A 27,149-nucleotide genomic window follows, 5' to 3' on the forward strand; every position below is an offset into this window, starting at 1 on the left:
AAACCAGGTTTCCAGATGGCCCCTCTCCATTTGCTTCTCCACCCAAGAGTTGATTGTGTCTCTCAGTTGGCTTAGCTGGAAGGACTAGAGGGCATGGACTGGTAAACACAACAGCTGCCATAGGCTAGAAGAGCCATGAGAACAATCCTTGTGACCAATGGGGGAGTGCAGAAACTGGGGAAAGAAACCTATATCCTCTGACTTTGATGTGCTAGATGCAGGTGTGTGGCTGCCAGGAGGCGCTGGGTTTGAACTGGGAATCTTTGGAATTGTGAACAGTGCTCCATGTGGTGAGCCATGAAACTACACATTACAGCTGCTGTAGTAGTTTAGGGCCTAGACTGACTCCATCTAACTACATAAAAAGAGGGGTCCTGAAACAGACCATAGGCCCTTTCATCCAGTGCTCACAGTGACCAACCAAATGCCACCGTAAAGCCTGCAAAGTAGGAGAAGAAGAGCTTGACACACTGTCCCCACTAAGGCTAGATATTGGAAGGGATTTGAGGTCTTTCTGGCATGTTTCTGTACCCTGTGGTTGTTATTTGGCCCTGACTTTTGACTCGAGTTGGGATAACTTAGAGGGACTAACTGAGCAAAAGGACAAAATGAGCACATTCTTCACACAGAGCTGCACTCAGAATGGTTATCTCACACCGGAAGAGACTAGAGTGGTGGGATGCAGATCTTCTCCTGACACTGGGGCTGCTGCTGCTTATTTGGTCAGGGTTGGGGCAGTGGCAATTTTGGCATGTGGAGGTACACCCATGGGAGTACCAGCTACTTCCATGCTTGATGAAGCAAAGTGGAGAGGAAAAAGAGAGAACGCTGAGATAGAGCCACTACTTAACAAAATGCTTTTAAATAACAGCCGTGGTCTTGAGATGCATGTTTTCCAACAGTATATCGATGAGCATTTAGAATTTATCGTAGCTTCACTAACTTGACTGCTTTACACCCTGGAGGATTAGACCAATGCTTCATGTGACCTTTCTAGATAGGAAAAACGTCTTCTTCTTTTTTAACGTTGTGTGTGGATTTTTTTTTAGCTCTTGTCAAAACGAAAGCAATTTTCTTTTGTTCGAAGGGCTACGCCATGCTGTTCTAAACACCAAGATTTGATTTTTCTGTAGAAAGAGAGAAACCAGCTGTATAACGCTTTCAAATTGATAATAATTCATGGTTTTGTACAGATGGTGCAGTATTTTGCCATTTTTATAAAGGGGGAAAGAATCTCTATTTTTCACAGAGATCTGAAACCACATATATTAGCTCCAGTAATCCTTTAAGGTTCTGATCTCACACCAGGCTCCAAACAGTGGTTGCCAGCTTTGCTTATACTTCCATTACATTTGAGACCCAGCGTAGCTACCTGCTGTATGCTAATGTCCAGAATGCACTGCCCAACTAGAGAAGGGGGATGTCCACAAGCTACACATGATGCTGATACCTGGGAAATATAGTCTCGTCTCTTGTTTGGGCCTAGTGGCGTCATCACACTTCTGTGAGGTCCGTAAATAATTAAATGAGAGAAACTCAGACACCAAACAAAATTGTACCCAGCCTCTGTATGTTCTTCAAGCTTGTAGTCATAAAAACATTTCAGCCTTTGAAAAATAAAAAAATGCAACCCCTTCTCATCACACCCCCAACCCAAAATCTGGAAGACTTTATAATTTGTTCCAAAGGACTGTGGTTTCATTTTACTTCCACAACAGCCCATTAAGTAGGCTAGGCTGAGAGAGAATGATTTGCTTGATGATTTGTGGCTGAATCATTCCCACACTTACAAGGCCAACACTTTGGGTACTACTGCACCAATCTGGCAAGCATCATGTTTAAAAATAAGCAGACAAGCAGGCTTGTTGTTGTTTTTGTTTTTGTTGGTGCTGATATCCATCTGTCTCAAGAGACAATGGAATGTGCCTCCAGGAATGCAGTAAAACTGCTGGAGAATTACGGCACCTGCTGTGGCTGCAGAGACTGCTAACTGCTAACTACAGCCTCCCATGTTGCTTATGCTGCATTAGAAGCAGCAAAGTGACCTCTCCAGAGTGCAAGCCTGGACAGTGTGTTTGGAGGTCCTTGGATGCCCAAATGACAAGAATCCCCTGTATGTATGTGTATGTGCAACTTGTGTATACAGGACTCCCCTGTGTATATATCAACATCTGGAACTGTATTACTGAAGCCTAATACTCTATAGCAGCAAACTATTTAGGACTTTAAGGTGCAGCTACGTGGATATCTTACCTCAAATCCCCAACAGGTAGTATGTAACCATCATGGCTGTCAACCAGCTTTCACTCTTTCTCAACTTCTGATGCAGTTCTCAGCACACAAAAAAGCCAAAATGCATTCAAAAAGGTATATTCAAAGCAAATGTATTTGGAGAAATGTGTATTTTGAGAGAAATTGTGGAAATGCATATTTTGAGAGAAAAATCTGTTTAACTGTGGAAGAAAATCTATTTAAAGATACATATTTTAGTAGATATGAAATGCATATTTTTGTCTATATGTATATATATATATTTAAATGCTAATTAACAGAGAAACAGGACAGTAAGTACATGTGCAAAAGTGACATAGACTGAAAACAGATTGATTCACCAGGCACCCACCCTTCCAGTATACAAATTGGATGGTATTTAAAAGGACACTAGAAGTAAAAGAGACTTAAAGGAAATAATTAGCAGTAATTGAAAATGGAGAAGGTGTATGCTGGCAACATGTTCTGCAAGACAACCAGAGATCACTCTGGGTGGAATGTTTAATTCAATCAGTAGAATTCAGCCCCTATTTCCTATCTCCTCCCTGAAGAGTTTAATATGTCTGAGCCCTGGCAAAAAGACAAGGAAATGTACAGGAAGGCTATACACCGCGAGCCACCTAACAAATGGCAGCAAAATGCCCCTTTTGAGGCTCTCTTCAAATGTCAAAGAGAAATCTCCTCAAGCCCAAGGCATCCCCCTCGCCACACACACACATTTTATCCGAGGCTCACAAATCCTTAACAATGAAAAACAGGAGTTTTGTGCAATGAAGCTGAAGTGCGGGGAGAGAGAGAGGGAGAGAAAGAGAGAGAAAGGAGAACCTGCCTGCCAGGCCTGTAAAAGATTATGAGCAATTACACATTTACAGTGCTAGTCAAAGAAACTAATATAAGCTGTGCTGAAGGGCCCAGCATGTGAGCCATACCAGATGAGATAAGGCGCAGCCATTTTCTGGCCTAAATTAAAAGCTCATAATAGGAGATTTTCTTTAAAAAATAATAATACTACAGTTGCCATCCACTTGTAACGAAGGAATTCTATCCCCATATACATACTGACACACATTCGAGGCAGCTGTTATCCTACATATTTTGCAAGGCGTATCTTCTGGGAAACCTGATTTCTCTGTGTCCGACTCATGTGATGGTGGCACTTGGGTTAAAAGGTATGGGACACAGATGTGGATGTGAACAAACAGGCTTATTAACAAAAAGAAGAAGCAGTGTATAGTAAATGACTGAAGGCTGTGCACCTTAGGTTTTCAAGGTGCAGAGTCAAGATAGCTAGATAAGAGAACTGCTGAAAATGGTAGAGGCAGAGAAAGGTGTCTTCTGTCTGTATGACAGTGTTCTCCCTCTACCTGACTTTTCAGTTCTCTGAAATCAGCCCTCACCAGTCTCAAGATGTGACTCCCACACTACAACGCTCATCATCCCTGACCAAGCTGGCTGGGTCTCAGGTTCAGATTTAGGGTGTTGCAGGCAGTTCCCACGCATAGGGAACCAAGCTGAGGAGGTGCAAAATCAAGAAGATCTATTGAGAAGATCCATTGGGGATGTGTGCCAACTTTTGGTCTCACTTCAGAAGCTGTATTTACCAATGATTACCAAAGTCTGCCCCTGCTGGGTCTCGTAGGAATTGTAGTTTAACAGCATACAAAGAGCATCAGGTTCTGGAAAGCTACCATATAGGTTAGGATTTACTTTTTACCGCAAGCGAAACAAAACAAAAATGAGAAGAATCTTCACTGGAAAAAATGGCTGTTGATCTCCAGAGGTTTGCCTTGCACATGAGAAAAACATTTGAGCATAATAATGTCTTCAGAGATTACCTTCTTAACAGACATTCTTTGAAGAAGTACTACATACCCACATATTCGTATGCTAAGCATAATTTAAATTTCCACAAAGCAGGCCAGAGGTTGTGGGGTTGTGAGTGAATGGAAGAGAAAGCAGTACTGCTCAACACTACACATAGCTGAAGGAATTCCTTCAGGAGTAGGTGAGGTTAGTCACTTCCCAATGTATAGGTAGCTGCTGGTAACCACAAAGAAGAGGAGAGCTGAGGCAGGAAGAAGGTCAGGATGGTGCAAGTGCAGCAGCAGAGCCAATCCAACACTCCTGCCATTGCATTTGCACTGTGCTGACTTCCCCACTGCCTCACTCCTCCTAGCTGCTGGCAATGAGCTCCACATTGGGAAGCCAGGTAAGCCATGTCACCCTGCCAACCTCTACTGAGAGGAAATTGTGTGTTTATGCAAGAACAGGGAACCTTTGGTGCTCTAGATGTTGGGCTGTATCTCGTGTATCTCTGACCATGCTGGCTGGGTGTTATGGAAACTGGAGTCCAGCAGCATCTGGAGGGACACATTTCCCGACCCTAGTGCATGTGCAAAGGGGCATTTCCAGCATTGGATTCAAGTGTGTGGTGTATATTTTGATTTCCCCACCCTGGGCCTGGTGAGTTATCTAGAGCCCCCCCCCCCCCGAAAAACCCTTGTCTGGTTTAATCCCCATCAAGAACAACTGCTGTCGGCATTCATATACTGCATGGTAGCCTGGATTGCTTGTTGTAATACTGAAAGCCTTTGCTCAGAGAATGTGCACTCTAATCCAGAGCAAATATACGCTGGTGACTCATGGTCAGAGTATTTGCAAAGGAGAAAAAAATGAATAAATGTGGAGTTTCACCCTTTTTAGAAGTACTTGCACTATACATTTATAAGTGCTTATTGCCCTGGGCTCCTTTGGGAGGAATGGCAGGATATTAAATAAATAAATAATAAAATTAAATCTGTTTCCTGATTAATTGAGGCTCTGTTTAAAGAATTAATTGGCTGAATATCATGGTCTTAGGGAAAAAGCCCAAGAAAATATTTTGATTATTCCCAATCCTTTCATTTTCAGAATGAGATGAACACCTCACTGATTTTTTTTTGCAAAGTCTCTGAGCCCCCCCCCCCCGCTCCCCAATACTGCCACGCTGTCATGAGTCCTGATTTATTTTAGCTCAGTGAGCCATTCAGCATTATGATGTGGTGTGTGTTTGAAACAGCAGATGCAATTGATAGATGCAGAGTGAGCTTCCAGCCTCTTGCCAGCTTTGCTTCATATTTATGCTCAGGAACGATGGTGAAATTTACATAAAAGAATTTACTCTTGTCCAGAAAACAGCTCAGTCAACTTCCATTCTTTACTCACTCGAAAAATGACGAGCAGTTCTGAAACTGGGCCAAGGTGGTGGGGGAGCTCGTGTAAAAACACTCCAAATCGTAATTCAGCACTGGAAATTCCAGGGACATCATTTTTCTGCTTCTTTCTCTGCACACCACTCACATGAAAAGGGTCTATTGTGACGCCTTGCTTCAGATATGACCATGGCTGGCACTTAATCAGTTTTCTTTGGCTGTGGGTGCACCTCAGAATTTGCTCTTTTAGTTTTCAGATTTGGACTTCACCTTTTCACCCAGTTGGGTTTCCAACAGCAATAAAATGCAAAGTACAAAACAGAAATCAAAGGGCATAAAAACCAGCATATTTACTGTGGCCATAATGAGCCAGCTTATGAGGCCAAAGGCCTGCCAGCAGAAGGTCACTGGAGACAGGGGAGCTCATTGGGCTTCCCAGAGCCTGGGAACAGCTATGGAAGAGCAGGAGCAGCTCACCAGTGGCAGAGCCATAGCAATAGCCTTCCAGCAACAGCCACTTGCTTACAAGGCAGGGCGAAGTAGTGGTGTGGTCAGGGCAGAGTGGATAGATCGGTGGAGACAACCTAGTGCTCCCACAGTGGGCCATGCAGTCATGGACTCTTAGTGAGTGGCACTGATACCTGCAAGATCACCTGTACCAACACTGCTTCTGCCCAACAATTAAAAGCACATAGCAGGTGGCCTAGTCTGTTTTGCATCACTCCTAATGCAACATGCTGACTCTCAGTGTACAGCATAATGGTTAATCTTTATTTGTGTGGATCAAGTGTTTTTGCCCATAAGCTTTATGAATTTTAATTTATTTCATTTCATTTTTACATTCAGTTCCAGGTTGCTTGCAAAGGTCTTTCTTATACAGGGTAATCTACAGGGGAAAATCATCCAATGAATAAGCATATCATTATAACACAGTTTTGAAATTATTGGGTGTCACAGGGGTATTTGAGAGCACTTCACAATTCACTTTTCTCCCTTTAAGGCAATATCTAATTGGTTAAACAATTTACGTTCAATGCAATAAATGGGAAACTGAGTCTATCGCCACCACATTGGATTCAAGTTTCACATTTGATGAGGCTGCTGTGATTGAGATTTAAAGCTTTCATTTATCTCAGCAGGATGAAGCACCCTCCAGTGACTATTAGTAAAAAGTGTATTTTTAGGCATTCATGGGAAATAGTCGATTGAAGTTCAGCCAAATAAAGAAAAAGGTGTGAATTTCTTGATGTCAGAGTAACAGATGACTTTTTGTATATATGCAAAATGAAAAAAAAGTGGCAAATATTAAAAATATATATTTGCTGCATGTTCTGAACATGTATCTATTAATTATATTTTACATATGATTTATATTCTGGTTCAAAAGGTCATATGTATTCATTCAGAAGTGTACAGAAAAGTCCTGCACAAGGGGACCATCAACACTGCTCATGCAATGTGATTCCCTCTATCCATTGAACTGCATAGGAAAACATATATCAATACTTTTGTCAGAGTCTCCATGCCTGAAGGGAGTTTCTATTTTAGACCACAGCCATTTAAAGTGTCTACCTAAATAACAACAATAACAATGTAAAATAACTGGAATTAATACTAGTGGAAAATAGAAAACGCTTTTAGGGCCCTTCTAATGCTCTTCCAATTAACTTCTCAAATATTTCACTAAGCAGTTTCAGTGTTTGGCCCCATGCATGGCTTGCCACCATTTTGCACTGCTGGGTTGTTACATTCCCGGCTTCTTGTCCGTTGTCCTCCGGAACCTGCAGACCAGCTAGACCAACAGCTCCAGTTCCCATCTATAGCAACATCTGGAATAATGAAAGATTAAAATCAGGGTTACTGTAAAAGTATTACAGATTTGGTGCTGGCCCAGTGTCAATCTTCCTCTCTTCTGCTAGTTCTCTTTATTTAGGTTCTGCACTAGCAGACATCTTGGATATGGTGAGAGTGACCATGCATCAAAGTGATACATTTAGCTGTGAGCAAGACGGGTTTGAAATTGATAACTACACCTAAATCTAAAAGACATTTCTTTATCACACACCATGCTACTGACTCATTTAAAAATCTGAAACATTATTCAGGGTGTAGTAGCTTGAGAACTTACTTCATACAGGTGCCTTCTCCAGACCAATTCATAGCATGAACATGGAGACTAAGAAATAACCTCATGATAACGTAACCCACCCAACACCTTAAAATGGCCACGTAAATATTTATAGTCAGGCAAGAGGTACAGGTGGTTTACATGTGAGGTACAGATGTTTGCATTAGCAGGGGGAGCTCTGAAAGTGCAGATCTTCCAGTCTGCAGCAGATACATTTCTTCAAAGGTGTCTTTCCTCAAGAAGGAGGCTGCCCAGCCCTGAGCACTGGGGTGCCAAAGAGTTCTCGAAGGCACCAATCAAGCTGTCTGTCAACTGACTCAATCCACACTTCCAAAGATCTCTTTTCAGGTAGGAGCCTGACGACAATTGCAGAGGGATGCCTTTAACAGCACAGGCTGGCAGTCAGCTGGCTAGATCTATACCTTGAAAGGTCTTCTTCCTATGGTAGGAAGTCACCCTGAGCTGGGAGCGAGAAAGCAAGAGAGGCCAGACTAGTAACAAGCAAAGGAACACACAGTTCTAGGCAATCTCAGGATTTGTACAGCGCAGGAAAAGCAACCAGGTGGTTGCAGACCACAGATCCCACTATCCTTGACCACTGGCCATCCTAACTAGGGCATATGGGAGTTGCAGTCCAAAACATCTGGAATTCATCTGGTATAGTGCATGTCAATGCTTTCAGAAGAGCATTAGAACTGAGAGATGCACCCCCTCTCCACCCACAAAATATACATATTATAGAATTATATTTTACTTTGGCAAACCTTCCTAGATGATTAAGAAAAGGATAGGTAGCATCCAAATTGCTTTGGACAGTTTAAATATAAAGCCGTATGTAAATACTTCTAAATAAAAACAAACAAATACATCATTCTGTAGTCATTTTCTCCCAATAGTTGGTTCTTTTTCTTTATATTAAAAAAATCCTTTCAATCTCTTACCTGTCCTTAGTGTGTTTTCACAGGCAAGACCCCGATGTCCCAGGGGGCATATACACTCGCAGTGAGTCCCTGAAAAACACAGTAGGTAGAGTCAACCCATTTTTTTGAACCCATTTTATATATACACACAAAGCCTCAAGAAGCAGGTAAAAAAAAAATTGTAGTGCAGAAAGGGTGGGAAGCAATTGGCACAGTGTTGGCTCTTTCCCAATCCTTTATAAAGAGGTGGCAGTAACAACACAGGAAAAGCTGACCTTGTACTTCTGCAAGAGGGTTGTAAATGGGAGTGCTCCTCGCCCTTATCTCAGTAGGGTTGAAACTATGCTTATCACGAACACTAGTCTTCAACTGGTTGTTCAGGAGCCACTACTAGACTGAAGCCTGATCTGACAGTAAAGAAAAAAGAAAGAAAGGGGTCCCTAGTTGCATGCTTCAGTTAAAGGTGGGGCTGGGTCCCAAAAGGTTGCTGATCTCGCAGAACTTGTGATGCACCAAGCCAAATGCAACCCACCACCAATGCCTACAAGGGTCTTGGTGAGCCTCGTGTTTTGCCAACAGGTGATGTGCAAGACCCCTGAGACCCTGGAGAGCAACTGCTAATCAGAGCTGGACAAACAGTGTGTCTTGATATCAGACAGTTCGCTCTCCCCCTGTCTTTGCACTGAGACTTATTGGGTAGCTGCTCACAGCGCCGATCATTCTTGATGTACCGATACCCTAACAAAGTATGAAGACAGCTTCATATGTCCGAGTGACTCATTTTATTACAATTCAAAAATTACTTTCCCCTGTGCAGTGAAGCCAGTGTCATCTTCAAAGCAAGAGCAGCCCAAAACGTGAGCGGGTGGGGGTGGGCGAAGCGCTCAATGCGGAATCTCTGGTGATGATAATGATAACAGTCTTTAGCAGTTGCAGATGGCATTTCATCTTCCAAGAGCTGGGAGAAACACTAATTAATGGCCAGAGAGCTAGTCAGCTTGCTAAGCTTAGCAAAGCTATTTCCGAAAGAGATTTCAAGCAGATTGCAACTTTGTGTTTTATGCATAATTGAGTTGGAAAAGCCTTCCTAAATGTAAATGATTAAGATTACATTCCACTTGCCAAAGCGGCACAGTCCGCTATCTCGCTGCACTGCCCACGAAACAATAGTGACATTTAAATGAATATCTCTTCTTATTATATTCCCTTCGTGATATTTAATGGGAAAACGAAGACAGCTAGAGCAAAAGCACACTCTCTCCTGATCAGCGATGTGGGGCATGAAAGGGGAGAGGCCAGATCTTACCTTTCAAAAATGCATTTCCATTGCCCTGGCACTGACTGCAGTGACAGCTACTCGTTTCCTGTTGGAACTCTTCCAGGGCACGCCTCAAGTTTTGTTTCAGGGTATTTGCATTTGCAAAGGTGGTGGCAGTTACTAATTCATACAGTGGCTCCACCTACATTGAGAGGGGAGGGGGGGAGAAGTGGTAATATACTTTAAATTAAAAAGGTTTTTAGAGTGCATTGCAGTCATCCAGTCTTGAAGTCACCAATGCCTGAACTACTGTGGTCATGCTTTCCTTGTCCAGAAACAGCCATAGTTGTCACATCTGTCACAGCTGGTTAAAGGCACTTCAGGCCACTGAAGTTACATAAATTCAAGTTTTGGATTATAACTTCCATTAGCACTGACCATGCTGGCTGTGGGCCTCAGACCCAGCACCAGTGTTTGCTCAGGTCTGGCACTGACCCCAGGGCTCAGAAGAGCCCCTCATTGGTCTGAGCCAGATGTGCCACCCATCACTACTCTCCCCCCAAACCAAGTGGTGGGTGGGCATCAGTGGCACCCTCCACAGTCACTGTCTTCAGAGTTAATACTTGAACACTATATCCATTATATCTGCCCCTCGCAATCAGATGTTAATAGTGATTGTTAAACTAGTGTTGGGGGACCTTTGTGGGTCAAGGTCCATGCTCCTGTGGTGGTAATCTATTGGGGGGCCAACGTGCTTGTGGGTAAGGTACAAACCAGACAGTGGGCAGAGGCCCAATTCCTCTCTCTTTATCTGTTACCAGATTTCACTCTCTTTCTGAACTCTCCTTTCTCCCCAGCAAGTGAATAAGAGTTTGCTATCACCAGATGTCTGAATTGTTAGCCTACAAGGGTCTTTTGAAATGAGGCTCAGGGCTACACGCAACCCAAGGACTACAGCTTGCCCACTCTTAGGTTTCAATCCAAAGATGTGCCAATGGACGGAGACCAGTAGAAGGTGATTTTTGTATCCCTTCCTCCTCCAGAGTAAACACTCCAGAATAGGGATGGAACAGAAATTCAACTCAGTTTTCATTTAAAGTTTAATCAATGAAATTTTCACTTTCCAAAGCAAAAGTGTAGCCATACTTCAGAATTCGCACATCCAATTTTTGCAAAGCAGTTCTCCAAATAAACGATGTTTGTATAAATGCATATATATGGGGTAAGTGTGCATAAAAATGAAGACATTGGGGGGAGGGAAATAACATACAAAAATATATTTGGGAAATTGCTTGCAAAAATGTTAAAGCTCCATATAAAGTTGTGTTAAGAGAAATTTGCACAAGAATGCTAATGAATTTTCATGAGAATAATTGCACATTGCTGCAAAATGTGGAGAACTGAATTTATGATCAGGGAAATGTGAAAGAGGGAACCAAAATTGACAGATCCTCCAATCTCTACTCCTGAATTGGGTGGAAAATGCTTTTTTTAAAAAATGGATGAGGACACCTTCCATGAGAGCACCCAGCCCTTAGGAGAGACATGGGAGCTCCTTGGGGAAGTCAGGGCACTGTAAAGTAATCTTCTACTGACCGCTTCTAGTCATTTTTCTGGTTAGAAACTAAAGTGAAATTTAATTGATCATGTCTTTTCTCTTTCAATCATATAATCAAATTTATTTTTCCATCTTGATTACATCACAGTTTCAATTTCAATGTGAAAATTTGAAATTCACATACTTAAATTTTAGCAAATTTGTACAAGCCTTGTATCCCTAAACACATTTCAGTGTGTCAATATAGCATTGTGATTGCTTTACATCACCTTCATCCGGATGATTTCAGGGTTGTACTGAACAGCATCTCCCCACTCTTGCATCAGTTCTGCAGTGGGCAGGTCTTTGTAAGCAAGAGTTGTTATATATTCACTTGCACCTCCACGAACAAGGGCGACAAAGTCCTCCACAATTTTCCTTTCTGCTGTGTTATCTGTAGAGGCACAATTAAACACATCAGTTCAGATTACGTGTGCATCCGTACATGAATATTTATCATCTGATAACTGTAACATCAAGCAATGATTTAGACAAGTGGAAAGACCTCCTGCATACAAGGCTGCAGACAGAATGCCATCCTTCTTTCTAATAATGAACACAGGATGTTTCAAAAGGATAGGAAAATAAATGCTCTTTTCCTTTTAAGCTTTCCACTCCCTGGCAATAAAATCCCCTGAAGATAAAGCTTCAACATGTTCTAGTGCAGGTATCTGGAACCTTTGGGGCGCCAGATGTTGCTGAACTACAACTCCCAGAATCCCTGGTAATTGGGCATGCCTTCTGGGGCTGACAGAATTATAGTTTAGCAACATCTAGAGGGCCAAAGGTTATCCACACCTGATCAAGTGTTAGTAGTATAGCACAGCAGGATAAGGCAAGGTAATTTTTTAAATTTAAAAAAGTGCCCATCAAGACTTCTCCACTCTTGAAACTTCCCCAACCCCAACCTGAATAGCACAAGATTCCTGCACCAGGTTGTCCAGAAATGTGAAGAGGAACACGCCACTTAGCAGCTTGGGACACTGCAATGTCCTCTCGTATCACCTTCAATTTAATATTGTTAAACAGAGGCAATATAAGCAACGAGCTGAAGTGAGTAAGGAATTATTCACTGTTTTATGCAAACATTTTAAATTGTATCTTTGTGATCCTCTAGATTAGCTTTCTGGTGTCCTCAAGAGATTTTGTCTTCAAGAGATTTTGGATCACAACACTAGTCTGCCCCAGCCAGCGTGGCTATTCAAGTTGTAGTCTAAAACACCTGAAGGGCAACAGGTTGGGGAAGTCCGCGTTAAGCCGTGTTTATAATTACTATTTTATAAAACTATCAAAGCTCACTCGTGCCTTACTTTAAATTGATTTATTTAGTGTGTCTTTGGTAAACTGCTGATGGTCCTTTTTCTGTCTTCCTTTTCTCTTTCTTCATTTGTGTTATTATTTTAGTATGTTTTGAAGGATATATACAAAAGGGCTGCTATTTTCTGTTTCCTATATCTGTATCAACCACTGAAACATTACAGCAGCCCATTGTTTTTCAATGGACTGGTACATTTCAAAATAAAATACGCTTTTTACAGAACTGTCTCCTTTAAAATTCACGTTTTATCAACAATTGCAGTCACGTTTTAACAAAATTGTTTCCTTTTTGAAACAAGTATTTTGTTCATGAATGAATTTTCTAAATTAGTGTATGGATTGTTCACATTCCTTGACCATGGTTCACTTACCTCCAATTTCTTTTAAAATGGCATCACAACCTGCAATTGATATCCCAGCCGATAGATAAACACCATAAATATTTCCACCAACTTTGACTCCGTGATTTGTACAAGACTGGACATCGCTTAAAGAGTAGCCTTAAGGAGAGAGAGAGAGAGAGAGAGAGAGAGAGAGAGAGAGAGAGAGAGAACACAATATTTATTAAAAGAAACAAGTTTGGATCCAAAATCTGTGTGAGTGTATGACACTTCCACTATCAGGAAGAACGCACCCAACCCCAGCTGCTCCGAGTGTCTCTTGACCCTCTGGATCCATGTCGCTGGGAATTGCAACAGAGACAAAAAATGGGAACATGGGAACAAAAGAAGCTGCCTTATATTGAGTGAGACCTTTGTTCTATCTACCTCTGCACTGTCTACAATGACTCTCCAGCATTTCAGGTAGGTAACAATCCCAGCCCTACCTGGAGATGCTGGGGATTGAACCTGAGACCCTCTGTATGCAAAGCAGATGTTTCCCACCACTAAGCCAAGGCTCCTCCCAATTGGCGCTGGGTAAGCAGAAAACAGTGGGAGACGGGTGGCGCTGTGAGCTTACAGCTTGCCGATCAGAAGGTTGGCAGTTCGAATCCCTGTGACGGGGTGAGCTCCCGTTGCTCAGTCCCTGCTCCTGCCCACCTAGCAGTTTGAAAGCACGGCAAAGTGCAAGTAGATAAATAGGTACTGCTCTGGTGGGAAGGTAAGCGGTGTTTCCGTGCGCTGCTCTGGTTCACCAGAAGCAGCTTAGTCATGCTGGCCACATGACCCGGAAGTTGTACGCTGGCTCCCTCGGCCAATAAAGCGAGATGAGCGCCGCAACCCCAGAGATGTCCACAACTGGACCTAACAGTCAGGGGTCCCTTTACCTTTACCTTTAAGCAGAAAACAGCTAGAGAACACCCCAGAAGGCCATAGAAAAACAGGTGCCTACCTGTCTACTTGGAAGGAGGGGGAGTTTAACCCATTTCCCTACCATGGTCTTGATGGAATCAACCCTCTGTTCCTGCTATTTCCAGTGGGAGGAAAGCTGTCATTAGCACCAATGGGAGCTTTCTCCCCCTTGCAAATAGTGGGGATGGGGTTTGTGCATGAGGTGAACAATGACGAGTTAAAGCTCCCCAACTATTTGTTAAACAAACAAAAAACAGCTGCACAATGCCAAAGTATGCAATAAATATCACATCTACCTTGGCCCTTAGAGAAAGACTTGGGCTACTATCTATATATCAATATCAATATCAATATCAATAATCTATCTATCTATCTATCATCTATCTATCTATCATCTATCTATCTATCTATCTATCTATCATCTATCTATCATCTATCTATCTATCATCTATCATCTATCATCTATCTATCTATCTATATCTATCTATCTATCATCTATCTATCTATCATCTATCTATCTATCTATCATCTATCTATCTATCTATCTATCTATCTATCTATCTATCTATCTATCTATATCTATCTATCATCTATCTATCATCTATCTATCATCTATCATCTAAACATACACACAATGAAGGATAAATTCTTCACTAACAATAGTATTCTATTCTATTCTATTCTATTCTATTCTATCCCTCCACAGCTGTGTTTCCAACGAAAATAGCACCCTTCACAAAGCAATCATACTTAGATTGGGGTTGGGGTGGGAGAACTTTTCATAGGTTCTAATGGGATTTCTATGCTGGGGTGTGCAGGGCTGAGGTGGAGAGGCCACATACTAGATGTGTCATGGCCCAGATATGGCCTAAGGGCTAGTAGTTCCCCATCCCTGTCCTATCCTCTTGCTATCCAATAAATGAGAAAACAGATTGCATGAGATTGGAAGCACTGAATCTTCATGACCAGGAATTTTACAGCTTCCCATCTCCTGAGCTCCCACATCCCCCGAAAACTCCCTGGAAAATGCTGCAGGACTTTCAGAGCATCAGCCACTAGAGAAATGCTGGTTGCACAAAAGTGCTTTGTTTGTGTGCATGGACTTCTCTGGATCCGAGTCACTGCATGTCATAGAGAGGAATCCAGTAAGACCTTCTACAGACAGTTTGTCAAGCTCCCGTTGCCAATGGGTAAACAAGAGACTGAAGCTATTGATTAACAGCCCAAAGCTCTCTTTGTTCTACACAACAAACACTAGCCCTTGTGAAAGCACCATCCATCAAGCAGTAAGAGCAATGTCAGATAGGAGAGTCGTCCCAGTAAATTATTTACCGCTCCTCAGAGTCCTACGATCTGTATGCTTACAGAAATGGAGAGGAGTGGCACAACTAGAAACCTTAGAGAACCTACAAGATTGAGAGGGGGTTAGCTTCAGATTTTATCAATGGATTTAGCCACTTTATTGTTCTTGGAAAGTGTTTCCCAGCCATTTTCAAGTGGTTGAAAAAATACTTTAACAGTGCAACCTTATACACCCCTGTGTGCACAAAGTATGTCCCACAAAGTTAAATGTGGCTTCCTTGCTGGTACTGGATTGTAGCTTAAATGACCATCATTTCTGTGATGCTTATAGGCCATAGTCATCATACAGAAGCAACAAAGGAAACACAAAACATTGCAGATATTTCTGCATGATACCAACCTATGTGACAATAATTATCCCCCACTAAATTTCCACTTATTACTTATTACTTCCTTGTTATATATCCTGGGAGATTTTTTTTTTAAAAAAATACACCTTCAAGTGGTTTGCATTGATCTAAAATAATAAAAGCAGCAATATCAACAATCAGACACTAAAATGTAAAAACAAAACAAAAAGGGTAAAAGGGTAAAGGATAAAGGGACCCCTGATCATTAGGTCCAGTCATGGCCGACTCTGGGGTTGCGGCGTTCATCTCGCTTTATTGGCCAAGGGAGCTGGCATACAGCTTCCGGGTCATGTGGCCAGCAGGACTAAGCCGCTTCTGGCGAACCAAAGCAGCGCACGGAAATGCCGTTTACCTTCCCACCGGAGTGGTACCTATTTATCTACTTGCACTTTGACGTGCTTTCGAACTGCTAGGTTGGCAGGAGCAGGGACCAAGCAATGGGAGCTCATCCCGTCACGGAGATTTGAACCGCTGACCTTCTGATCGGCAAGTCCTAGGCTCTGTGGTTTAACCCACAGCGCCACCCGCGTCCCAAAAACAAAAACGGAGTCAGTATTAAAACCTGGAGCTAAAACAACAGAACAGCCTGGCAGAATTAGAAGCTTTTTAGACTTTCCAGAAAGACCAATTATATGCATCTGTCACACCTCCTTTGGGAAAGGATTCCATTAAAGAGAGCTGGAGCCACCACAACTTCTTATGAATGACAATTTTGCCTTTCTTGGTGGCCGGTCCTGTAACCTCATTACTTCATCTCAACTCTTGGGGGTGAGGGAAATGAATACTGTATACAAGAAGGCATGGCGTCAGATTAATACCTTCCTTGTTCCTTAAGGGACTAAATATCAACATGACTTGTTACATTGCCTTTATTTATCTTGTTTCATACTCAGGAATTAAATTCTAGATTAAAAAAATTAAATAATATATATGCAAGTTTCCAAGGCCCCCAAGGTAAATGCACTGAGCTACAAGCCAAATGGTTAGGCCTTGAAAGTTCTGTGTCAAAATGATAACCAGGTCCATTGGGTTCGGGAGTCTAAGATAGTGGGATTAGCAGCATCACACATAATAATAGCAAATGCTCAGATCAGACAGATGGTTTTAAAATCTGAGCAAATAATAACAAACAAAGTCACCAGCAGAAAGGTACAGACATGTAATCACAAATATTTGTTGCTTTCTCATTGAAAGAGCCTGACAGTCAGCATCCAGCTAAATCAAACAAACAAATCTCTTTGCAGGAAAATGAATTAATCAGGTAACTATTGCTTTACTCAAATATTCCACCTTGTGTGATGTCAAATGCCTATGCTGGGTTCAGAACATTGTTCTAGGTCAGCATAAAACAATCTGGTTTGTCTACAGCCGTCTCTGCCCACATACCTGCACTTTGAAGCTGCTCATCATTCAAGATCAAAGTATATTCATAAATTCCACCAAGGGTAGCTTCAGTAATGTAATGTGTTCCGTAGTCTCTGTAGAGTTCTCGATATTCCCCATAGCTGTACTCTAAAGGCAAGCGAAGAAGTCTCTGGAAGAACTCATGGTGAAGCATTAAATTCCGACTCTTCAGTTTATATTGGGCAACTTCCAATTCGGAACGGGCATGGATAAATTTTCTAGACTAAATTGAAGCAAATGTATTCAAATGAGAGATAGGATCTTTGTAAAGTCTTCCACCATTGCATTACAAGGCCCCCATATATATTTATACATCCATAGATATGTTTACAACAATCTGTGTTGCTGCTTGCATTAAATACATTTTGGAAATACAATAATATATGAAAAATATATCACACTGAACCTCAGTATGAAACAAATGTACAGGTGATGATGATGATGATGCTTTGACTGATTTGTTACTTTTACGTTTGTTTCAAGGTGACTTATAAACCACTGCAAATAGATTTTAAAACAGTACAAAAACAACTGAAAATAGGTTTTAAAATGATACAACACTGATTTGTATCAGTCTATGGGCTTTGTGACAAAGATACCCAGACTCATGTCTAAGCCAAAAATATGAGAAAATGTAATAGCAGAGTAACCTTCAAGAAAGTTGTGCCAGCTAGATGTATATTTTACATTGGGGGGGGGGGCAGGGGGGATATATGTATAGCTAACTAAGTGTATTCACAAGATTCATTCATCGAAATAAATCTTCAAGCTTAATTAGTGAATTAAAAATACACTAATTATTCTGGCACTCAATCAAATTTCCTAATGCACTTGATAAATAATAATAATAATAATAATAATAATAATAATAATAATAATAATTGTCAGTGCTATTTTTCTAGAAAAAGAGGTGCCAAAACTCACCATGAATGCCTCCCTCATTCTCTTAAAATGGCAATGGGACCTGAGAGGTGCCGGAACTGAGTTCCAGCTGGAACCCCCCCCCCCCCGAAAGTTGTATCTAAATCTTATAACCATTTTTTAAAAAAATCTTTATTTTTTCATATCATTGATAATAAAGTTTCTTCCCCGCATAATTTTGTGAGCTGAAGAATTTGAGGATTTTGTAGTGCTGAAATCCAGTCCTGCTTTTTAAGTATCAAGTGGTTTGTTTTGAAATAAATTCTACATGGATCGGTATCATCTTCCCGCAATGAAACTGCAAGTATTTCATGCAACCCACACTGCTTTCCTGAACAAGGCATTTCAGTGGATGCACGACTCTTCCAAGGTGAATCGGCATGCTTCAGTCTATAATTAAACTATGTAAGGCCTGCAAGCAGTTTTCATTATATATTACTGTCATAACTGCCCTGCAGTGGAATAGCTTGGTTTCTTTGCTTCTATTGCCATATTCTGAACTGACAGCACCTGTCTTGTTTCACCAGTCTAACATTAGCATGGCCTTTTATGCGCATGCTGACATCCCTCTGGAAATTCCAAGGACAGGAAGGCAGCCGTCTCAGAAAGTACCCTTGGAAAAACAGATTCTTAAGCAGCAGTGAGTGGTGGAGCATCAGGGCTTTGAACCCAGCCTTCCTGTCAAATTCCGATCATACCTGCAGGGTACTCTCACACATCCCCTGTAGCCTTATCCAATAAATGAAAATGCACACTTTTACATGGCCAGATCTTTTGCATACATCCCTCCGCAGACATTCATTCCTATTCCTTCAAAATATATATCCTTGATGCCCATATATATCGCTGCACAAATTTCCTTCTGTGGAACCTCAATGAAATTATGGATCTGTGCAGCATTCTGTTATTGTTTGCATGACAGTTGTGTTTTTTTTTTTTTAAAAAAAGTATATATAGATCACTTTTCAGGCAGACCTCACAAAGTGGTTGACATAAGGTTATGACAATGATAGGCATCACTTTAAAAAGAAAAAGGGGGAAAGATTACCATACAATAAATACAACAACTTGTTTAGAAAAAAGCTGTTACTGTATCTTCTTCCTTCCCCCTCAGGGCATGAGGTTATGGGATAGTTGGCATATAGATGTATATGGGATAGTTGGCATATAGGTTTATAATAAATCAATAAAAACATACTTTAAAAAAAATTAAAATGGATCACCTGTTTGGGAGGGGAAAGCAGATAAGAGTGTTTGGATTCAGGGCCCCCTAGGTGGTCAACACTGACCCCGATGACAACATGGAAATCCTACATATGAAGCCAGGACTGCAGAAGATATGACCTAGTAAGTCACTGTAGCTGCATCCACAACATACATTTAAAGCACTACGAATCTACTTTAAAGAGCTATGGCTTCCCCCCAAGAATTCTGGGAGCTGTAGTTTTGCAGGGGTGCTGAGAGCTGGTTGGAGACCCCTATTTTATCCTCCTAGATCGATAATTTCCAGACATGCCACTGAAGAGAGATGGATTATGAAACCACTCTGAGAACTGTAGCTCTGTGAGGGAAACAAGGGTCTCTGAACAACTTTAAGCACCCTTAACAATCTATAGCTTCCACTATTCTTTAAACGGAAGCCATGACTGTTTGAAGTGCGAAGATCATGCTTTAATGTATGGTGTGGACTGAGTAATGTCTCAGACTGATCCCAGACCTGAACCATTGTTTTGGAGCTAATTCAGAAAGGGTGATGTGACAATAGAAAGATATCTCTGAATATAATGATTTTCAGCTCTAAATGTGGTGTGAAAACATTTGAGCAAAACTAAAAACACCCTTACTTTTCCTAACTTCAAAACACAGTACACAGTGTTTCTAAAACTGTCCATGTTCACTTAAATGAACCTAGAGTTATGGAGAAGCATGTTTACCGTTGAAGAAAATCGTTTTGTCCTCTGAATGTACTTCTGGTACCTCTGGTCATCCTCACTGTAACCAAATTCAAACATGCCTGGTATTTTTATGCCAATGCTGAAGCTTTGTTGTTTAGCTTTTGCCTTGGAGACATTCTCTTCAAAACTTGAATAAGATTCATATTCAGTCAACGCAAATTCATACTTGCCTTTGGTCTAAACAAAAAACATGAATAAGGAACTTTTTGTATCCTGATTCCATGCCTAAAGTTATCATAATTTTTGTAGTTTTCATTCCATATATTTATTGCAAACCAATAAAACAAAAAAATAAATTTATTGCAAACCAATATTCTGTATGTGACAGCAAATAAATGGCATTCATAATTAAATAAATACATAGCTGCCCACATGCAGACATGTTTTACACATAAGGCATATGACTTGTTGGTAGAAAGTTAAGTGCCTCAACAATATATTACAGAAATATGTATTGCTGATTCATTAAAAGAGAGACAGAATCCTTAGCTGCTTTGCTGAAAATATGAAAAATCTTCCTTATGAAGGAAAAATGCACTGATATTATCAGTGAAGAGGTCTTCGGGATTATCTCTAACACACATATGTAGAGTACTTGAGAAAGCCCAAGTGACTGGGACTTCACATAAAACACGTAAGCATAAAACATAACTATTTGGTTGAGCATTATTTTCACTTTAATAAGTGACTTGATGTATCAACAATCCTAGAAATTTTAACTGCACATACAGCTCTTCAATACATACCTCTGCCAAATAGCTTTCTACATTGTATGGTTTTCTGAAATTGGTGTCTCCAATATACTGGGGAGAACATGCTCCAGCATAGTATTTATAGTCTAAAACCCATCCTTCCAGGTCATTTGTGAAAATATTTAATCTGGGGAGAAGGGAAATGGATAAAGTTGCCATGCTTAGACATTGGTTATTCAAAGTAAGTTATACATCTTCTTTTGGCAACATATTTTAGTTCATATGAGGCCTGTTTTGGCCTTGGAAAAACTACACAACTTTTTAAAAAAGCAGTAATGCAGCAAATGGAAGGTGGGGTCAAAATTGGGTCTGTAATAGCAGCCTATCAAGCATACTGATTTTCCCAGACACAGTGAACAAATTATATTCTGTTACCATCCAGGAGAGAACCTCCAAAGTACTTGCACTACTTGTAACCCACTAAGCTGAAGAGAACCCAGCAGTCAGGTGTGGCAGTCCATGAGAGTTAAAATGGTTAAAACCTGAAACAGTTAAAACCTGTTCCATTGCTTCCTTCCTAGATGTATATATGGGTGGACAGGGCCTTGTGTGTGAGGCAGGCTATAGTATATGCAATAAAAACATAGCAAGTTGCCTTATACTGAAGTCAGACTGTTGGCTCAGTCAGTTCAATATTATCTATACCAGACTGCAGCTACTGTGCTTTGCAGAGGGGATGGGAGTGGGGGTCAGTGCACAGGAAACAGAGTAGCAGGACCGGTCACCAGAGCCAGAGGGGTCCCTGTCTCCACAAACACAGCAGGCTCTTAGGTGTAAGGAGCAGCAGCAGAGTCTGTCTTGGAGGCTGGGGCAAGCAATAACCCACAGCCTATCTCCCTAGCTAGCCAGGTGGAGCTCGCTATGTGATTCTTCAGCTGGAGTAGGCTCGGAACAGGTGAAGGTCACATGCCTCGTTTAAGCCCAGATGCTGCAATCACTGAGGTGCTGTGTCTGCTCAACTAACTGCCTATGTTGATGCTCCAGGATCTCTGTGGGACTTTGGGCATGTGGACTGACCCTGGACTGGGAACTTGACATACTGACTTCCCACCAGGTAGGCCAGGGGTTTGGGACACCCAGGGTGTAGCTTTCTTTAATTTTAAAAACATTCTAATATTAATTGTATTGGACCTTTGGCTAGAATGTATTAGTCCTCTTTTGGTGTGCCTGCATTTTATGACTCTTGCAATAAACTCCTTTCCTATCTGACCCTGTAAGTAGCACAAATGGTCACTCAGGATGTTTTGCTACTTCTGCTTTGTACTAGCATCGGGGTGAAGAAATCCGGCATCTCCTTGAGAGGTTCCAAGGAACAGATAGGGTCAGGAATGCCAACAACTGGGTGGAAGGCCTGCTTGCTAAGGAAACTCTGATATAGTAGGACATTTGAGACCCAAATGACCTGAGCAGTTAGTGGCACCCGAAGGTATTTGCAGGGGCGAAGTTACTGGTATGGAGCCATGTGTGTTTTACTTCTCATGACCTGTAACCTTTCTTGATGTTTGTAGGAGGGTGTTTAAGAATGTTTCAATGTTTTATAACTCTTTGTGTGCTGTGTTTGAGCTACTATATAAGCTTTGTTCTGTTTTTACTCTGGTCAGACCTTTTTCTGAAGTACGTAGTGGTTCGGCTAGAACAACCATGTTAAGTTGAGCTATTAAAATAGTATCTAAGCTTGCTGTAATTCTTTTGGTTCCATGTTTTATTTAAAAGCTGTCCCCTTGCCTGGGTAATGAACAGGTGGAGGAGAAGTAGATTCTTCCCATGAGTTGATGAAGGTTCAGATGTAGCTAAACTATATGAAGTTTCTAACACCTGTTGTAAACTTCTGCTGCAACAGAGTAACATGGCTACTTTTCTAGGAAGTATGAGAATGTGTCTCAAAACCCCCCTTTTCTCTAAGCAGTCATAGAATTTATTGATAGCTCTTTATTGATAGCAGGAATGTGAAATCTCAGCCAGGCCCCTGAGCCAAATGTGAACTTCTAGGCCTATTTATCTGGCCCTTGAGAATCCCCAAAGCCATTTCCCCTCCCTGATTACCTCATCTCTTCCCAGGCCACAGCCTCACCAGCCTAGTTTCACACCCTCCTTGAGTGTTTTTGGAATGTTTCCTTGAACTCTGTTAATTCCTCATGGTGGTCTGAATGTAGGGTAGGGGTGGGTGGGTGCAGTAACTAGCCTGCTGAATAATGGTAAAATTTACATTTGTTGCTCCGCCTACTTTTACCTCTGGTCCCACCCACCATTGGCACATAGCTCTGGGGAAGATTGCCCAGAAGTTAATGTGACCCTCAAGCTGGAAAAAAAAAAGGTTCCCACCTCAATTCTAAAGGTGGAACTGCAAATTGTTCCATTTGGCATCAGTCCTGTTTCTGGAAATATAATGGAACTGCTTACCCACTTGCTAGCATTTGTATTCCCCAGTATTGTTCCATCTCCTGGCTGCACTTTTTATATACTTTCTTACAATTTCTTTCATCTGACTGATCCCCACAGTCATCATCTCCATTGCAAAGCAGCCTCCGATTAATGCATCTCCCTACAACACAGAGTGGGAACACACTAATTAATTGTTAATCTGATATTTCCCTTTAGCTCAATCAGTGCAATGCTTTGCCCCTGACCCCTGAAAATGTGAAGATGCAATTATCAATTTATTTCAGGGAAAGCGCTTGGCTTATCTGCTCCTTTACAAATTCGGGTTTAATAACCAGACACATTTAATTGATTAGGATGAGTCTGCATAAACATTTTTGTAATATTATTTTGAACTTAAATTAGCGGCAAATTGTATTGCATTTCTTAGACGAAAAGTCGTCACTAGCAGAAAAAAATGAGAAATATGGTACAACTGTAATTGCAACATGCAGCCAATGTATAACCTAGCAATCTGGTTGAAATATAGAAGGTACTGAGTATTGAGGATCATTGTTTTGAAAAGGCAATGTTTCTGTACTTTAGAATTGTGCTGAAATGCTTGAAAGCATGCTCGTACTGGCTTTGTTTGGATGTAATAATAAACTATGGTTTACTGTTACATCAATGTTCCTGTGCAAACCTCAGGCTCACAACTTCCCTGTTCTGCTTTGCATTGCCATGAGAAGCACTGCCAGCCTGCTGCTAGGCAGAGTAAGGGAATTATCTCAGGTGCAGATGCTAGAGGAGGTTGCAGTGGTCCTTTTCAATTCCTCCTGAGGCCTCTGTTCCTCAACAATTCTCCTCTATTGGAGATTAGAAATATGTGTGCAATATGCCTAAAATAGCCTGCTGTTCTCAGGTGCACAGAGACATACGTACAGACAGATGCTATCACATTGTATGTGTTAAAGGAAGACTTAACTGCTAGTTAGTTTCTGTACATGAAAGGGGGTGTGTGGAGCTTGTTGCTATTTGTTTTAGACAACAAGATGCCTTGGGTCAGTCCTGGAGGAAAATGGGAAGCTTTCACTTCCACTTTTTGATTAATGGCCGATTAGTGTTATGTCATAAGCTGGACAAACTGTTGATAGTTTTAACTCTGATTTGCTGAATGCAAACCTCACTTTATGAAGCTGACTTGTGTCCATACACCTTAGTTTGGATTAGCTACAGTTTAGGATTCGGATGTAAAATTAAACTGTGGTCAGTTGGAGGTGAAATCTTCCAATCTCCTCACTGTACTTGTGCAAAAGAAAAGACAGGAAGGCGGCCACTCAAACCCAAGGCTTGCACCATCTCATTTATGTTTTGAAAAATAACAGTTCGTCATTATATTTGAATGAGGCCACTGTCTGCAAAAAGTTGAGAAAATGAACAGCCTGCACTCAATGTCCTATGCTGAGAAGCAGCACTTGATGGGCCACGTTTGAATACTGAACCTGGATTATAGAAGTGGGTAAATACATTGAAATGGCTTTATGTCCCTGTTCTCTATTCCCCAAAACTACAGTAGGATGAGTTGCCTACTAGTGGTTTTTTATTGCTATATTTTAATCTATTGAAAGCTGCCTAGATTGGCTGGGGTAATCTAGTTCAATGGGTGGCATATAAATAAATTATTATTATTATTAGCAGTAGTAGTATATACGGTAAATATGGCCACCACCTAAGGATTCCTCATCTGTAAAACTGAGTCTAAGCAAATTTGTACTGCAAATCCTACTTATGGCACTCTTGATTCTATGTTTTCAAAACCACCTTTCTGCCCTGCCATAACTCATATTCCTGTGCCAACTTCCTGCCTTTCCCCCTTCTCCTTGACTCCCAAACAGCTTCTGGTTTTGCTTTCACTGCTTTCTTGGCTTGAATAAGACCCTGGCCTAAACTTCTTGAAAACTTGGGACTGCCTGCTTGCTATGAAAGCAGAATCTGCTAAGGTTGCATATAGCCTAATGCAAATTCCCTTTCCCATGGCATCCCATTTGCATTACCAACTTAATGCTTCCTGCATCCTTTCATCACTTGCTGCAACCACAAAAAAAAGTACAATTTCTGTAGGAATTCCAAATGTTGCCGTTGCATAAAAAACAAGCAAACAGCAACCTGGAGTTTCCTGGCTGCAGAAATCGAGACAGCACTGCTGAGCCTAATAAATCCTCATTTTTTTGTTTTATAGTGAAGTTTGAGGAGAAAGCTGATGAGGAGTAACTTTTAATATATTATGGATGTTGATGATTGTTGCTGCAGTATCTTTTTAAAAAAAAATTATGACTGCAATATTTTGAAATTCTAGCTGTGTATAATATGAGTCATTAGAAGAGCTTGGGAAGGCAGTTTTCTTATTTTCCTTGCTGCAGTTTATAACCCAGAACAGATCTGAAATTCTTTGCAGCCTGTCTAAAGCATCTATACCTCCAGCACCCTGCCATGTATACTGCTGGAAAATGCACATGTAGGCGTGATTACCAAGCAGGCTTGGCTATAATGTAATCCAATAAATTTTAACAGCAGACATGAGAGAAAGCGTGTGATCTTCATTTTGATCTGTATGGACGTCTTAAAATGAACCTAGAAAGGGAGCCAGGAACAAATAAATTTTGTTCTGATAAATCTAACAGAGAGCATATCATTTATGATTTCTGAAACATGACACCACCAGGGGCACACAGCGGGTGGAATTGAACATTGTGCATTGTGTAGGAACATGGCCATTCCATCTGCACAAGCACTGCACCTGGTGGAATGGAACTGTTTAAACTATGGATTAAATATGAGCATGCAGTATGCTGGTGTACACTGTTGACGTTACAGGCACTTCACTCCTTCCCCACTCGTGCTCTACTGTATATGTGCTGCCAGGAAACAGTCCATGGTCTGACTTAGTCTGAACTCAGGCTTGTAGATGGTTTTCTCCCAACAAACCATAATTGGTAAGCCAATAACAACCCTTGGTTTCAATTCATGGTTTGTTGGGAAAGCAGCAAACCCAGATTGGGATGTAGTGTCGGACCCAGACTCTGGCCTGACTCCCAGCAGCGCAACAGCAGAAGTTGCTCGTGAGAAGTGAATCGCCCACTATTTTGCATCATTCACCAGCACATAATATAAACCATAGTTTAGTTTAACTGTGGTTTAAAATGATGCGCAAACCAGGCCATTGTTGTTCCCTGTTGTCCCATTCTTCTTGCTGGTTTTATAATTACGTCTGTTTAATAATGCAAACCATATCAAATTTCAGTTGCGAGAAATCAAACAATGTGAACTATTACTCTACACTTTAAAAGGTCTGCCATCAGTATGATTTCATTCACTCTATTAAGTTCAAATTTTCATTCACTCTATTAAGTTCAAATACAATTCAATACATGGGGGCTTAGCCACTGGCTTCAAATTTAGGAAAACCACTTCTTATTCACTAACCTGTGGCACACACAAAGCCTTCACATCTAACTGTATTCCTGCAAGGTCTGTTTGTAACGCAGTCTTCAGTTTCTTTGTCAGAGTAATCACACGGGTCACCGCCAAACTGAGAAGGCCGTTCCACATGGACAAATCTGTACTGTAACAGAATAGAGATTATGAATTCCAGGTCTCCTAAATTAAAAAAGGCATGTATCCCAGATATCCCTAGATCTCTGCTAGTGGCAGCACCAAGCATCAATGGCAAATATCAGATTTCTTCCTATTCCATCTCTGTGGTTAAGAAGAAGGCATCTGATGGCAATATATATATATATATATATATATATATATATATATATATATATGCAGGTTTTGGTGTCCTCGGGTGTCTTCCCGTGTAAAAGTTGGGGTGTCTAGGCGACGTTTCGACGAGGTCTCACTCGTCATCTTCAGGCTGGTGCTTTCGGCTTCTTGTTACTGGAACAGAGCAGGATCTCAGTGTTTGAGTTCCTATAAATACTGTTGAGGGGGTGTGGTGTATAGCCTCCAATGTTCTGGGCAGAGAGGAAGTTCCCAGGCTAGTGTGCCTTTTCTTCTTTTGTTCCTTA

At 41.2% G+C, this 27,149-nt stretch overlaps 1 protein-coding gene across 1 annotated transcript in view; it reads right to left on the reverse strand.

The window, feature by feature from the left end:
• Window positions 1-6,212: 6,212 nt before the first annotated feature.
• C8B (complement C8 beta chain) overlaps window positions 6,213-27,149 on the reverse strand; it is a 32,882-nt gene continuing 11,945 nt past the window's right edge. The window contains exons 3-12 of the mRNA XM_081915797.1: window positions 26,560-26,698; window positions 23,119-23,260; window positions 20,713-20,845; window positions 19,946-20,143; window positions 17,073-17,313; window positions 13,054-13,182; window positions 11,596-11,759; window positions 9,817-9,970; window positions 8,532-8,600; window positions 6,213-7,291 (exon numbers count right to left, since the gene is read on the reverse strand). Coding sequence (XP_081771923.1) covers window positions 7,146-7,291; window positions 8,532-8,600; window positions 9,817-9,970; window positions 11,596-11,759; window positions 13,054-13,182; window positions 17,073-17,313; window positions 19,946-20,143; window positions 20,713-20,845; window positions 23,119-23,260; window positions 26,560-26,698 — 1,515 coding nt within the window. The 3' untranslated portion in view covers window positions 6,213-7,145. The remainder of the gene's footprint in view (window positions 7,292-8,531; window positions 8,601-9,816; window positions 9,971-11,595; window positions 11,760-13,053; window positions 13,183-17,072; window positions 17,314-19,945; window positions 20,144-20,712; window positions 20,846-23,118; window positions 23,261-26,559; window positions 26,699-27,149) is intronic.

The sequence above is a fragment of the Podarcis melisellensis genome (genome assembly GCF_964234715.1).
Source record: "Podarcis melisellensis genome assembly, chromosome: 6".
Taxonomy (NCBI): domain Eukaryota; kingdom Metazoa; phylum Chordata; class Lepidosauria; order Squamata; family Lacertidae; genus Podarcis; species Podarcis melisellensis.